Raw genomic sequence first — 10,971 nt, 5'->3', positions numbered from 1 at the left:
TTCGCTATTACTACGCAATATTAGACATAATTTATACATATACACTCATCAAAGTTTATCTAGATGTGTTGAGTGTTATAAATATATACAATCGTTGCTGAGTTGACTGCAATATCGCTATTTCGCAAGCCATTCACAAAATAACCCTCGTTTCAATTTAAACGACAAGTTGCCGCCATCGGTGTGAAAGCGGAGAAATAATAAAACTAATTTAATCCAATTTATCGGCAAAGAAGTATCTACCTTACCAAACGTTGGTTGAAATGACTGATGCTATACATATGTATAGTTTAGCAGACAGCTACTCTAAATAGAATATTATATATGTTGAACAATGATGACTAAACTGTTCAAAAGTTTAACGCAAACTTTATTAAAAGTGGAAGATGCCGTTATAACGGCTATATTGCGTAAATTTCAACCCGGTATGTTAATTCGTCATGTGACTTTATTTTGCGAACATAATGAAAATCCACTCAAAATTAATATGATTTTCAAGTATAACCTATGTTCATTGTCGGATTTATACTATTCTTGAAATTATTTAACGTAATTAATATATTTATCATGAATTACCTTAATTTTATTTTTTTCTTAGGTCTGTGTATAGCTCAACTAGATTCGATAGATAAACCAAACTCCAGTATATCTGTAAAAGATATTTGGAAAGATGGATTTCTTTGGGGAGTTCCAAAGCACAGAAGATCTATCGAAAAACGATTATCACGGAAGTTCGGTTGGCCAAAGTATAATTGGAAGCCACTTGTACCAAAAACTAATTTATTAATGTGCAGGGCATGTGGACATTATTATGAAGCACATACTATTTGTGGTATCCAATTGTCATTTATTGCCTAATTTTCAAGTATTATTTCATTAATTATTATTGAAATTATTAGGAACTTGTTACAAGAAGGTTAAAGAAGAAACTTTAGAAATTCAGAAAGCTATGGAACAGGAACTCAAACTTGATCCTGTGAAAGACGATATTGTTGTATTGTACGAGGGAGAAAGAGAACAGAAACCTGCAGAATTTTGGAAAGTATGAAGCTCATGTGATTGTCAAATATTAAAATATTTTCATTCTTCAAATTATTTAAGACATTTTTTTTTAATACCATCTGATTCAGGGTCAACGTATAGTTGAATTGCCTAAAAAGCGTCCAGCATGGTTCCATCCAAATTTACTAGAACCAACCACTCAACCACTTTCAGATAGTACAGAAGTTAAACCAAATGACTTAGCATAAAATACATTTTTTATTGCAATTTCCATTGTTATAACAAATAGAAAATAAATACTTATAATATAAATTCATTCGTAGTCACATTTCCAACAATTCATTACAAAATGTATGCGCTTAATATATATATATTATAAGAAATTAACTTTAATCCACTTGATTAAATTTGGACTAAATATCAAGTTATTATTTCAAAATCATCACTAATTTCATTAGTAAAGTGATTAACAACATGCTCGTGAAATAAATTGAAAGAGATAGAGTTTTTATAGACAAGACCACACAGGGGACAAATATTATCTTCATCAGGACTTGTAGACTTGTTATCAATCAAACTGGAACATGGAAAACTAGTTTGTTGTGCTTCTCCATTTTCTTTTTCACTGCAATTAGAATCGAATTGTGTTCCTGCTTGACACATTTGTTTTGTAATATTATTCTTACATTTGTTGCAGGTTTGATCTAATAATAAATAAAATAAATCAATTATCAATGCACCGATTCTTTTTAATATTTAGTGAATTTAAGTAAACATACTTTTCTTCATTTTTTTTAAATTATTCAAAGTATTTCTTAAATTATGCTGTTGAAGTAAGAGTGCTCTTTTTATTTGTGTAAGTCTCATATCATGATCTTTCAATTGTTCTAAAGAATCTGTATTTGTGAGTAAATCCTCTGGATATGTAAATCCAAAATTTTTTAAATTTGTTTCACTATTTATTTGAGATTCATCAATCTATAGTAATTAAATGAATGTGATTATAGTGAATGCAAACTTTAATTGTAATTAGAAATAATAAATAATTAAGAATCATACTGCCTTATTCACATCTATGTATTGTTGCTCAAAATCAGTCTTTTCATCAGTTAATACTATTTCCTCTAAACTTTGATCATTGTCATTATCTGTAAATTTTTAAATGATTTATTTATGAAGTTTCTAAATTATTTTTCAACTATCATTACCTGTTATACAATTTTTTTCATATCTGTCATTGAAGCCAGGAATTTTTTGAACACTGAAAATTAAGGCAGGAAGTACATCTAAATACGAATTCAACTTGGTTGATTCTGTAGTTTTCGTAGTTGGATTTGAACATTTATTTCTTTGATATAGACTTGTAAGTTTTTTCCACAGTCGTCGATTTTCTAATGAGACCATGTAAGTGTGAAAAGCTAGTTGTCTATTTTGATTTTTAAACTCTTCAAACTGTTTCTGTAAAATATAAGAATTACAAGTAACACTCCAAATTTTTATTTACAACAACAAACCTGTTGTGTTAGGAATGAACTTCCTTCTTGCTGATTAACATTCAATGCTGTAGCAATATTTCTTTCACATTGCGTTCTTTTCATCATTTCATTCTCTTCTTCAACTTTTCTTAATCTAGCTTGTAATTGTTTACATCTTTCTTTCATTGTTAAATAAGCTACTTTTAGTGCATGATGTGGATCCACTGATTCTAATTTATCTTCTTGATCCATTCTAGGAGTTTGAGGCTTGGTCAAAAGTATCTAATTACCAAATGTAATAGTTTATAAATACTATTCTACCGACAGAATAACTGAATGGTGATAAATATATACTGCTTTACAACTTTTACTACGTACATTATTAATTATTTTTGACTACCTTTAACGACCGAAGCCTCACAATACATAACATAGATTCTCTGCATAACGGTTGGCAGTACAGATACAACACTATAATGCTTGTATATAGGCAAAGATCTGTTGGTAATGTAGATTTCTGTCATGCATGTCAGTTCGAATTTTTAAATATAATAATAAATTAAACCAATTACTGAAAATTGAATAGCATATTGTATGAATGTATAATTAATGCTCTGATACACTTAAGCTAATGGCACTAGTCAAAATTCTTATTGAACGCATCTTATTATTTTATAAGACTGCGTCAGAGCAAGAACAATATAAACAGCTGCAACTGCTATCGTCAGAGATAGAGAAAGAGAGAAAGAAAGAGTGAGAGAGAAAATCATGCGCGAATCTGAAAAAACTATCAGAAACTATAACCTCGACGCAAGTTGCGAAAGTCAGCGCGCACCCACGACTGTCCAAACAAACGCGCTACTCTCGGGATATTGCAGGCGGTAGAGTTGCAAGTAGGTATCGCAGACTGCATTCCGAGTGCGCTACGCGAGGAGCACGAGCGTCAGATCAGAGCCAAGTTGATAAGCGGATTCGTCGAAATGACGAGTGATGCGTGAACTTTGAAGAAGTCCGGCGATTCAGCAAAGTCCCTCGAGTGGAAAGTGTGAGGAAAAGTCGAGAAGCAATCAAGAGGTACAACGAGAGCCAAAAGCAGTCGAGAAGAAGAGTGCTAAAGCAGAGATAGAGAACAGCAAACCGAGTAGGGCAGCACAGCTGACTGCAGGTTAGGATCGAGCGGGTAAGCGCAATAACCACGAAGACGACGGCTGAGCTGGGCGAGGAGGCGGAGCGGACAGGCGGGCGCCTGTTCGCGAGGCGTGAGTCGATGATCAAGGAGATGGCTGACGACGAGGCGACCCAGGCGACCAACGACGACGCCAGCGAGTGCAAGAAGAGCGCGGTCCAGCTGGGCTACTGGTCCGACAACTTTATCGGTCTGTTTGTCAAGCAGAGCACGCGCAAGGCACCCGAGATCAATCGCGGTTACTACGCTCGCGTCAAGGGCGTCGAGGTCTTTGTCGACAAGTTTATTAAGGTCATTATTTGGTCTCATTCACAATTGCTCGCATCCATGTTTATGCCTATGCTTGTCTCTTGCTGACCGCAATCCTCTGCACTTTCGCGTGTCACAAAGAAGTCTCATACAAAACGAAAATAAAGAAAGAGCTTGTCCTGGAGCTTGTGGAGTGGTGAGGAAGAGGCAGGCGAACAAGATGGATTGGCGCGCGTTGTACGGGGCTGATCTCACCTTGACCTGGCCCTGATCCAATTTCGCCGAGGGAGGGCAGGGCCAGCGTGGCAGGGACGAACGCATGTACGACCCGATAAGCGAGTGCTGTCCGCTTTTATAGGTCAGAAAGCTGCCATCCTGGGGCCGCCACGTGCGCGCTACTATAGTCGTCGATGCAACTTTCAGCCTCTGTCTCTCTTTCCGTCCGCATGCGTTACTATTTCACCCTGACCGCGCGATCATCGGACACGCGCCTCGCAGCTTTTTCATTAAGCTATTCGCGAGTTTGCACGTGCCGCTCCTCTTGAGCTTCTACTCCTTGATAGGCACTTGGCATTCCGTATGCACGTATTTGATATGGGTGCTCCGAAACAGCTGAGCTATTGACTGACTTACATCTCCAACGTTTGTCCGTCCAGATATAGCTTTCCACTTTGGTTACTGTACTTGGCAATTCTCATTTGCGAGAGCGATATGTGATAATTAATTCGAAAATGAGCCATTTTTAAATCATTCATATTCTAAGACGTCAAATACTTGTGCTGTAAAATTTAAATCATTCTAGATATCCGGTGGAAAGGGTCAAATAATTAATCTGGGTGCTGGATTCGATACTCTGTACTGGAAACTAAAGGACGCTGGAACTACTCCGTTGAATTTCGTTGAGCTCGATTTTCCGAGTGTCACAGCGAAAAAGTGCTATCATATAAAGAAGCATAAGCAACTCATTGATAGGCTAAACACAGAAGGTAGACGTTAGACCTTGATTACGCCTGCAGGTGCGCAGTGATTACACGAGCAATGGTGATAATGATCAACAAATTGTTGTAGATGGCGAGATACGGTTCTCAACGACAGATCTCCATGCCGCGAATTATCATTTAGTTGGCGCGGATTTGCGACACGCATCGGATCTGGCGAACAAATTGAAACAAGCCGAAGTGAACTTCAATTTGCCGACCTTATTCCTGGCAGAGTGCGTGCTCGTTTACGTGGACTCCGGTGCCACCTGCCTTCTACTCAAATATCTAGCTGAAAACTTCTCCAACAGCTTGTTTGTCAATTACGAGCAAGTCAACATGCGCGACAAATTTGGCCAAGTAATGTTGTCCAACTTGCGCAGTCGAGGCTGTCTGCTGTCCGGCGTCGAAGACTGCGAGTCTCTCGAATCGCAGCAGAGGCGGTGAGTCCATTATTTGTTCCGTGTTCTCTGTTTGAGCAATAAGGCCCTAATGATTCGACCCGATTGATTATAGCTTCACGCTCAATGGATGGGAAGGTTCCAATGCTTGGACGATGGTTGAAGTCTACGACTCACTGCCCGAGTCAGACAGGTTACGTATTGAACGCATCGAAATGCTCGACGAAAGAGAGCTACTTGTTCAACTTCTACAGCACTACTGCATCTCTATCGCTTGGAACGGAAGTACCTTTAAGAATTTCTCTATAGCACAGGGATAAGCTTGTACCTGTTTTGTGTGGAGATATCCTCCCGTTGGCGCCGTTGCATCTAATCAAGAGCTTTCCCAATCGTTTTTTCAATTCAATCGTTCATGAGAATCTTCTAACCATAACGCGTCTCGCTTTAATTGTTTTACCGAGCCATGTGCCTTTTTTTATATTTTATTTTCATTTACGAACAGCACGTGATTCGTACAGACTGATCTTAATTAGAATTCATTAATTAACTCATACCAATTCTATTTTTTTCTTCAGTTTGCGTGTTCATTTTATCAATCGCGTAAAAACGAGAGCGCGACAAATTTGGAAAATTTATTTTTGTTACCCAATCTGGTCGCTCGCTTCTTATACTCCATAAACTTTTTTTAGAATTTTCAGCTTCTCATTTTGTAATATACATATACATATATACATACGTACGTAGAAATACTGGCTCATTATCATTGTCTATTTATCATGTTTTTCACGCATTTCAACTATTAAATATATTTTTATATCGCGACGTAAATTGCATTTTTGAGTACAACAAAAATATAGCACAACAATAGCTTTAGACTATTTGTAAAATAACATCATATTAAGTATTGAAAAGTATAATAAAATATTTTACTATGGAAAATTTATTTTACTATGATAGTGCTTGACAAATGATCATGGGTACTTTCAAACTTCATTGGTACATTACACGATGTTCAAAAATTTTTAATTGGCTAGATTTGTATCACATTTCTTTAATATCCAATGTAAATGATTTGATAAAAAGAAATAGTTTAATTAACATGAATAGATTTACAGTAAGAGGCCAAATATGTCTTGATAATAAAAATATCTTTAGCCAAAGATAAATAGCGTTATGAAAATAAATGCTATGTAATGAGTGAAATGCACGGTAATCGATGTGCAACGAAAGTAAAATTGTATTGAAAGAAAATATTAACATTAGAACTAAAAAAAATTTCCTTTCAACTAATTAGTTGTTATTTTTTTGTATAGAAATATATTTTTTGAGTATTGATCTAAAAAACTTCGTACTTTTCTTTTTAATTGTTGGAACGAAATATAGTGTTATATGTACAATTTATTGTAAACTCTTTCTCCGATATGTCTATATGATATATAAATACGTGTTAAAAATAGGCGACCATTTGCGCCGTTATTATTTTTTGATCGATTAAAATTGGAATACCACAGGTCTATAACGAATACCTTTTAATATCAATAACAATCAAAAATGCATTCACATTTGTTTTATTTACGTCGCTGATAGCTGAATTTATTATTCCATGTGTAATTTTTTTTTGGTAAAACGATTGCTCATAACTGTAACTGCTTTAACGTAAACTACATATAACAAGGTATATGTTATAAATCTATTGAATCCTGATTTTGCCTCCATCTCCATTAAAGAATAATTATGGAGCAGAAAGTTACTTATTATCAACACGTATTTCTATATCTATATACGTGTCTGAGGGGGGGGAGGCAAAATATACGTGATGTATTCGAATGTTTATTACAGTTTTGGAAAATTGAATTATTTCAAAATGAAAATATTTCATCTATTATCTATGTAGTATACAATCATTATCATCAGACGTCTATCAAGTTACGTGTATGTATGTACACTATCAATTATGTAACTTGAGTTCCAAATTACATTTTGTTTTCAAAATTTATTGTAATATTTATTTCTTTAAATACCTATTTTTGAATACGTATTTCAAACTTATGGAATAATATATCTATATTATTCAACTGTCTTAAATTCAAATATAAATTATTATTAACGTTATTTAATTTTAATTTGCTTGGTATAATAATTAGATCAATTTTTTCAACTTTCAAAGTTTACCTATTATAAAAATATATGACATAAAGTTAATAAAGAGCGTTTAAATTTTTGAATTGAAATTAAACACGATTTTTCTTTTTCAACATTCTGTGCGTTCAAAAACGAGCTTTCTAAACGTCGTTCAGGGGTCGCGATCGAGAGCCGATAGGCAAGTAGATAGTCCAGTCAACATAACTCTGAAAATGAAATTTCATCCGCGTAGCACCTTTTTTGATATTTCGTTTCTTTCGATGTAAGGAAGCTATGCCTCAAAAAGTAGCCGCAAAAGCCTTCGGGAAATATGAAAAATCGAGGAAAATTGGTTAAATTTTTTGCAAATAACTCAATAACGATCGCGAATATTGGAGAAAAGTTGAGACAAAAGTTGTAGAGCGTAAAATTCTCCGTTGAAAAATACGGTTGTTTGTCACTTTTGATGCAGTATTTACGATTCTTCAGCGAATTTGCCGAACACGACAGTATTTCTGCTATTTCTGCATTATTGACGGAACGGAAAAGCTGTCTACAGGCACGCTGTTTACTGCGCAATCCTATTGCGTCTCCTGGTTTGAGTATGAGGATTGTGGCGTCCCGCACGAGGTCGGTGCTGACACCACTCGGGCGACAACGACGGCAAGAGGCGAGTCAACTTCCCGCTTGAGCGCTGATCCTCGCTAGCGACCTTTGACGTCACCTTCTGCGGCAAGAGGGGGTAGCTCCGAATCTTTCCACGAAAAGTGGAACCGTCTCTCTTGCCCGCTCTCTCGCCTGCTGGGCGCCACCGACTCCGGAACGCTCTCCGACTATCGTGCTCGGGAAGTCTTGCCACGTGGCGTTACGTAACTTTGTACACGCGCTCACTTCTTTTCCATTCGCCACCGAGTTATATTTTCTGTTACGGATAATAAAGTTTGTCAAGTTCATTTGGTACTGCATTTTATTTATCTCCTGCATTTTCGTATTGGAGCGTTTGACCGTCCCGCGCAAAGGGCCACCTCGGTCTCACGTGTTCAAATTGGTGACCCCGACGTGATCTCGGTGCAACGCGAGTGCGTGAATGAATTTGAGCACTAGGAGATGAGGCGCAGCTCAACAGTGCTTCTTTCCCGAGACTGTTCCCCTCTGGTTCATAACGGAGGCGACTCCTCGATCCGAGACACGCCGCTCTCTCCACGAGCTCCGAGCTTTGTCTGCGCACGTCCGATCCAGCTTCCAACGGAACGAGAGGCTCGCGATGCCTCCTCCAAATCCGCTTGACCTGAGCAACGAGCACCCCCCCCCCCCCGAATTAGCCAATCGCGACGATTCACTAGAAGCAGCTGCCGGAGTCGACGTGGTACGCCACGTGGCCGTTCGAACGCCACCCTTCCTCAAGCATAGCCCTGAGGCGTGATTTGTGCAGTTGAAGTACCGATGCGAAGACAGCCCGACACAAATAACATTTTAGAAAAAAAAATGATCACATCTCACGTATGTCTAATTGTACTTCTCGAAAAAATAATTATTTGTTATTGTACCATTATATTTCTCATAAAAAATAAGAAATATCCTTATCGATATTTCACCTCCTATTTATTCACGTAAAAGACATAATTAAGCAAAAATAAATTCACAGAAAAATTGTACCTTCTGTAGTCTAAATTGTACCATCAGTACAATTCCATAAATTTGTTTCTAAAAGAAATAATAGGACAATTACAAATTACCACTATTTGTTACATCTTACAAGGATGTCATGCGGAAATGCACTTTGCGCAGGCGTAGAGCTTTAAACAGCGGAAAAATTTTGAAACCAACAATATTACATACATAAATTTATATAAATTCAATTGATGATTTAGTATAGAAATAATTTAACTTGTCAGACAAAATAATTTTCTTTCATCTAACTAATTATTTTTATATTATAAACCTCGAAAATCATTGACAAAGAGAAAGATAACAGCTACACCGATTTGATTTCATGCTAATGCTTACTTTATCCAGATATAGCAATTTAAAGACAACTGTACCTCATTCATCGAACATCCGACTTAATTGTACCGCAATTAGTTTTTCAAACAATTAATTTTTGCTTACTATTTATCGATTATTAATGAAGAATTTTCGATGCAGATTCGAGGTTAGGTACGTTGCGCCGACGCTGTCGGAAGAGGGGAAATTCAAAATATTGCAGGTGGAGAACTTTCAATCTGTTGAATTTTCGTTCAAGTATAGATATTTGGAAATAACGTTGATAGAACCACTCGCGGGCACAGTTTATTCAAATTGTATCGATCATTATCATATTATATCTCCCGAAAATCAGTGGCAAAGAGAAAGATAACAGCTGCACCGATTTGATTTCATGCTAATGCTTACTTTATCCAGATATAGCAATTTAAGGACAATTGTACCTCATTCATCGAACATCCAACTTAATTGTACCGCAATTAGTTTTTCAAACAATTAATTTTTTGCTTACTATTTATCGATTATTAATGAAGAATTTTCGATGCAGATTCGAGGTTAGGTACGTTGCGCCGACGCCGTCGGAAGCGGGGAAATTCAAAATATTGCAGGTGGAGAACTTTCAATCTGTTGAATTTTCGTTCAAGTATAGATATTTGGAAATAACGTTGATAGAACCACTCGAGGGCACAGTTTATTCAAATTGTATCGATCATTATCATATTATATCTCCCGAAAATCAGTGGCAAAGAGAAAGATAACAGCTGCACCGATTTGATTTCATGCTAATGCTTACTTTTTCCAGATATAGCAATTTAAAGACAACTGTACCTCATTCATCGAACATCCGACTTAATTGTACCGCAATTAACTCTAACTAGTGTAAATTAAAAATTATTATCAAGATTATGAAGAGAGATTAATTTCATTTTTTAAATATTTTGAAATCAAAAGAAAGTAAAACGTTAAACAGGAAAATATATGATTGATTCTGGAAGCAAAAGTTACATGTTAAAAAAGAATGTTTATTTATTAATGTCTTCTCTAAAATAGTAATACAATTACATTTCTCGTCAACTTCGCACATGTATTAGCTCAAATCACAAATATTGCAAACATCAATTAAATAAACATAGATCTTTCAGTGCAAGATCGAAAACATCTAGTTTAGAGCTCAAACTTATTTCTCATGAGCTCGAAGCATCAGGTCTTTCAAGTATAAGTACATATTAAAATACAAAAGCTTTCAAGTATAATTATGCTAATTTTTATGTGAAGCAGTTACGAATTGAAGGGCTTCAGAGAACAGAGGCGTTTGAAAAAGAATTTGAATTTTATTTAGGAAAAAGACGGATGAAAATTTACATGCCAATTAGGCATTGTATTTAAATTAATTCAAAACTACTCAACACTTTTACATACATTTGCAAATGTTTCACAACTATTTGCATCACATTTTTCCAGGGAAAGTGTAGCTAGGTACCTAATAAGACTTAAAGAAGTAGAAGACATAGATTCATTACTGTTAATGGCATATATTTATCATCTATATATGGATCTACTAAGTGATGGGATAATTC

The 10,971-nt window shown here is 36.0% G+C and overlaps 3 protein-coding genes across 3 annotated transcripts; 2 read left to right on the top strand and 1 right to left on the bottom strand.

Moving 5' to 3' along the window:
• The first annotated feature begins 269 nt into the window (after nucleotides 1-269).
• LOC131668349 (large ribosomal subunit protein bL32m) lies at nucleotides 270-1,355 on the top strand. Its single transcript, XM_058942440.1, has 4 exons — nucleotides 270-425; nucleotides 599-832; nucleotides 900-1,042; nucleotides 1,131-1,355. The coding sequence occupies exons 1-4, from the start codon at nucleotides 335-337 to the stop codon at nucleotides 1,248-1,250; spliced, it is 588 nt and encodes a 195-aa protein (XP_058798423.1). The 5' UTR covers nucleotides 270-334; the 3' UTR covers nucleotides 1,251-1,355.
• Nucleotides 1,273-3,175, bottom strand: LOC131668347 (protein spindle-F). The gene is made up of 6 exons (XM_058942438.1): nucleotides 3,050-3,175; nucleotides 2,517-2,975; nucleotides 2,211-2,460; nucleotides 2,062-2,150; nucleotides 1,782-1,980; nucleotides 1,273-1,706 (listed from the first exon to the last, which is right to left on the bottom strand). Exons 2-6 carry the CDS (start codon nucleotides 2,727-2,729, stop codon nucleotides 1,423-1,425), a joined length of 1,035 nt encoding a protein of 344 aa, XP_058798421.1. The 5' UTR covers nucleotides 2,730-2,975; nucleotides 3,050-3,175; the 3' UTR covers nucleotides 1,273-1,422.
• Nucleotides 3,176-3,295: 120 nt separating this feature from the next.
• On the top strand, nucleotides 3,296-7,385 carry LOC131668348 (leucine carboxyl methyltransferase 1). The gene is made up of 4 exons (XM_058942439.1): nucleotides 3,296-3,954; nucleotides 4,715-4,898; nucleotides 4,981-5,332; nucleotides 5,406-7,385. The coding sequence occupies exons 1-4, from the start codon at nucleotides 3,745-3,747 to the stop codon at nucleotides 5,608-5,610; spliced, it is 951 nt and encodes a 316-aa protein (XP_058798422.1). The 5' UTR covers nucleotides 3,296-3,744; the 3' UTR covers nucleotides 5,611-7,385.
• Nucleotides 7,386-10,971: the final 3,586 nt, after the last annotated feature.

The sequence above is a fragment of the Phymastichus coffea genome, unplaced genomic scaffold (assembly GCF_024137745.1).
Source record: "Phymastichus coffea isolate CEN01 unplaced genomic scaffold, Cenicafe_Pcof_1.1 PCOF00076, whole genome shotgun sequence".
Taxonomy (NCBI): domain Eukaryota; kingdom Metazoa; phylum Arthropoda; class Insecta; order Hymenoptera; family Eulophidae; genus Phymastichus; species Phymastichus coffea.
The sequence above is the reverse complement of the archived record's forward strand: the minus strand, read 5'-3'. Positions and strand labels throughout refer to the sequence as shown.

Coding starts and splice junctions, on each gene's coding strand:
- LOC131668349 (XM_058942440.1), top strand. CDS start 335: ATGATGACTAAACTGTTCAAAAGTTTAACGCAAACTTTATTAAAAGTG. Junction 833..899: donor TGAAGCACATACTATTTGTG/GTATCCAATTGT, acceptor TGAAATTATTAG/GAACTTGTTACAAGAAGGTT. Junction 1,043..1,130: donor AACCTGCAGAATTTTGGAAA/GTATGAAGCTCA, acceptor CATCTGATTCAG/GGTCAACGTATAGTTGAATT.
- LOC131668347 (XM_058942438.1), bottom strand. CDS start 2,729: ATGGATCAAGAAGATAAATTAGAATCAGTGGATCCACATCATGCACTA. Junction 2,151..2,210: donor TGAAAAAAATTGTATAACAG/GTAATGATAGTT, acceptor AAAAATTTACAG/ATAATGACAATGATCAAAGT. Junction 1,707..1,781: donor TTTAAAAAAAATGAAGAAAA/GTATGTTTACTT, acceptor ATTTATTATTAG/ATCAAACCTGCAACAAATGT.
- LOC131668348 (XM_058942439.1), top strand. CDS start 3,745: ATGATCAAGGAGATGGCTGACGACGAGGCGACCCAGGCGACCAACGAC. Junction 4,899..4,980: donor TGATAGGCTAAACACAGAAG/GTAGACGTTAGA, acceptor AAATTGTTGTAG/ATGGCGAGATACGGTTCTCA. Junction 5,333..5,405: donor CTCGAATCGCAGCAGAGGCG/GTGAGTCCATTA, acceptor GATTGATTATAG/CTTCACGCTCAATGGATGGG.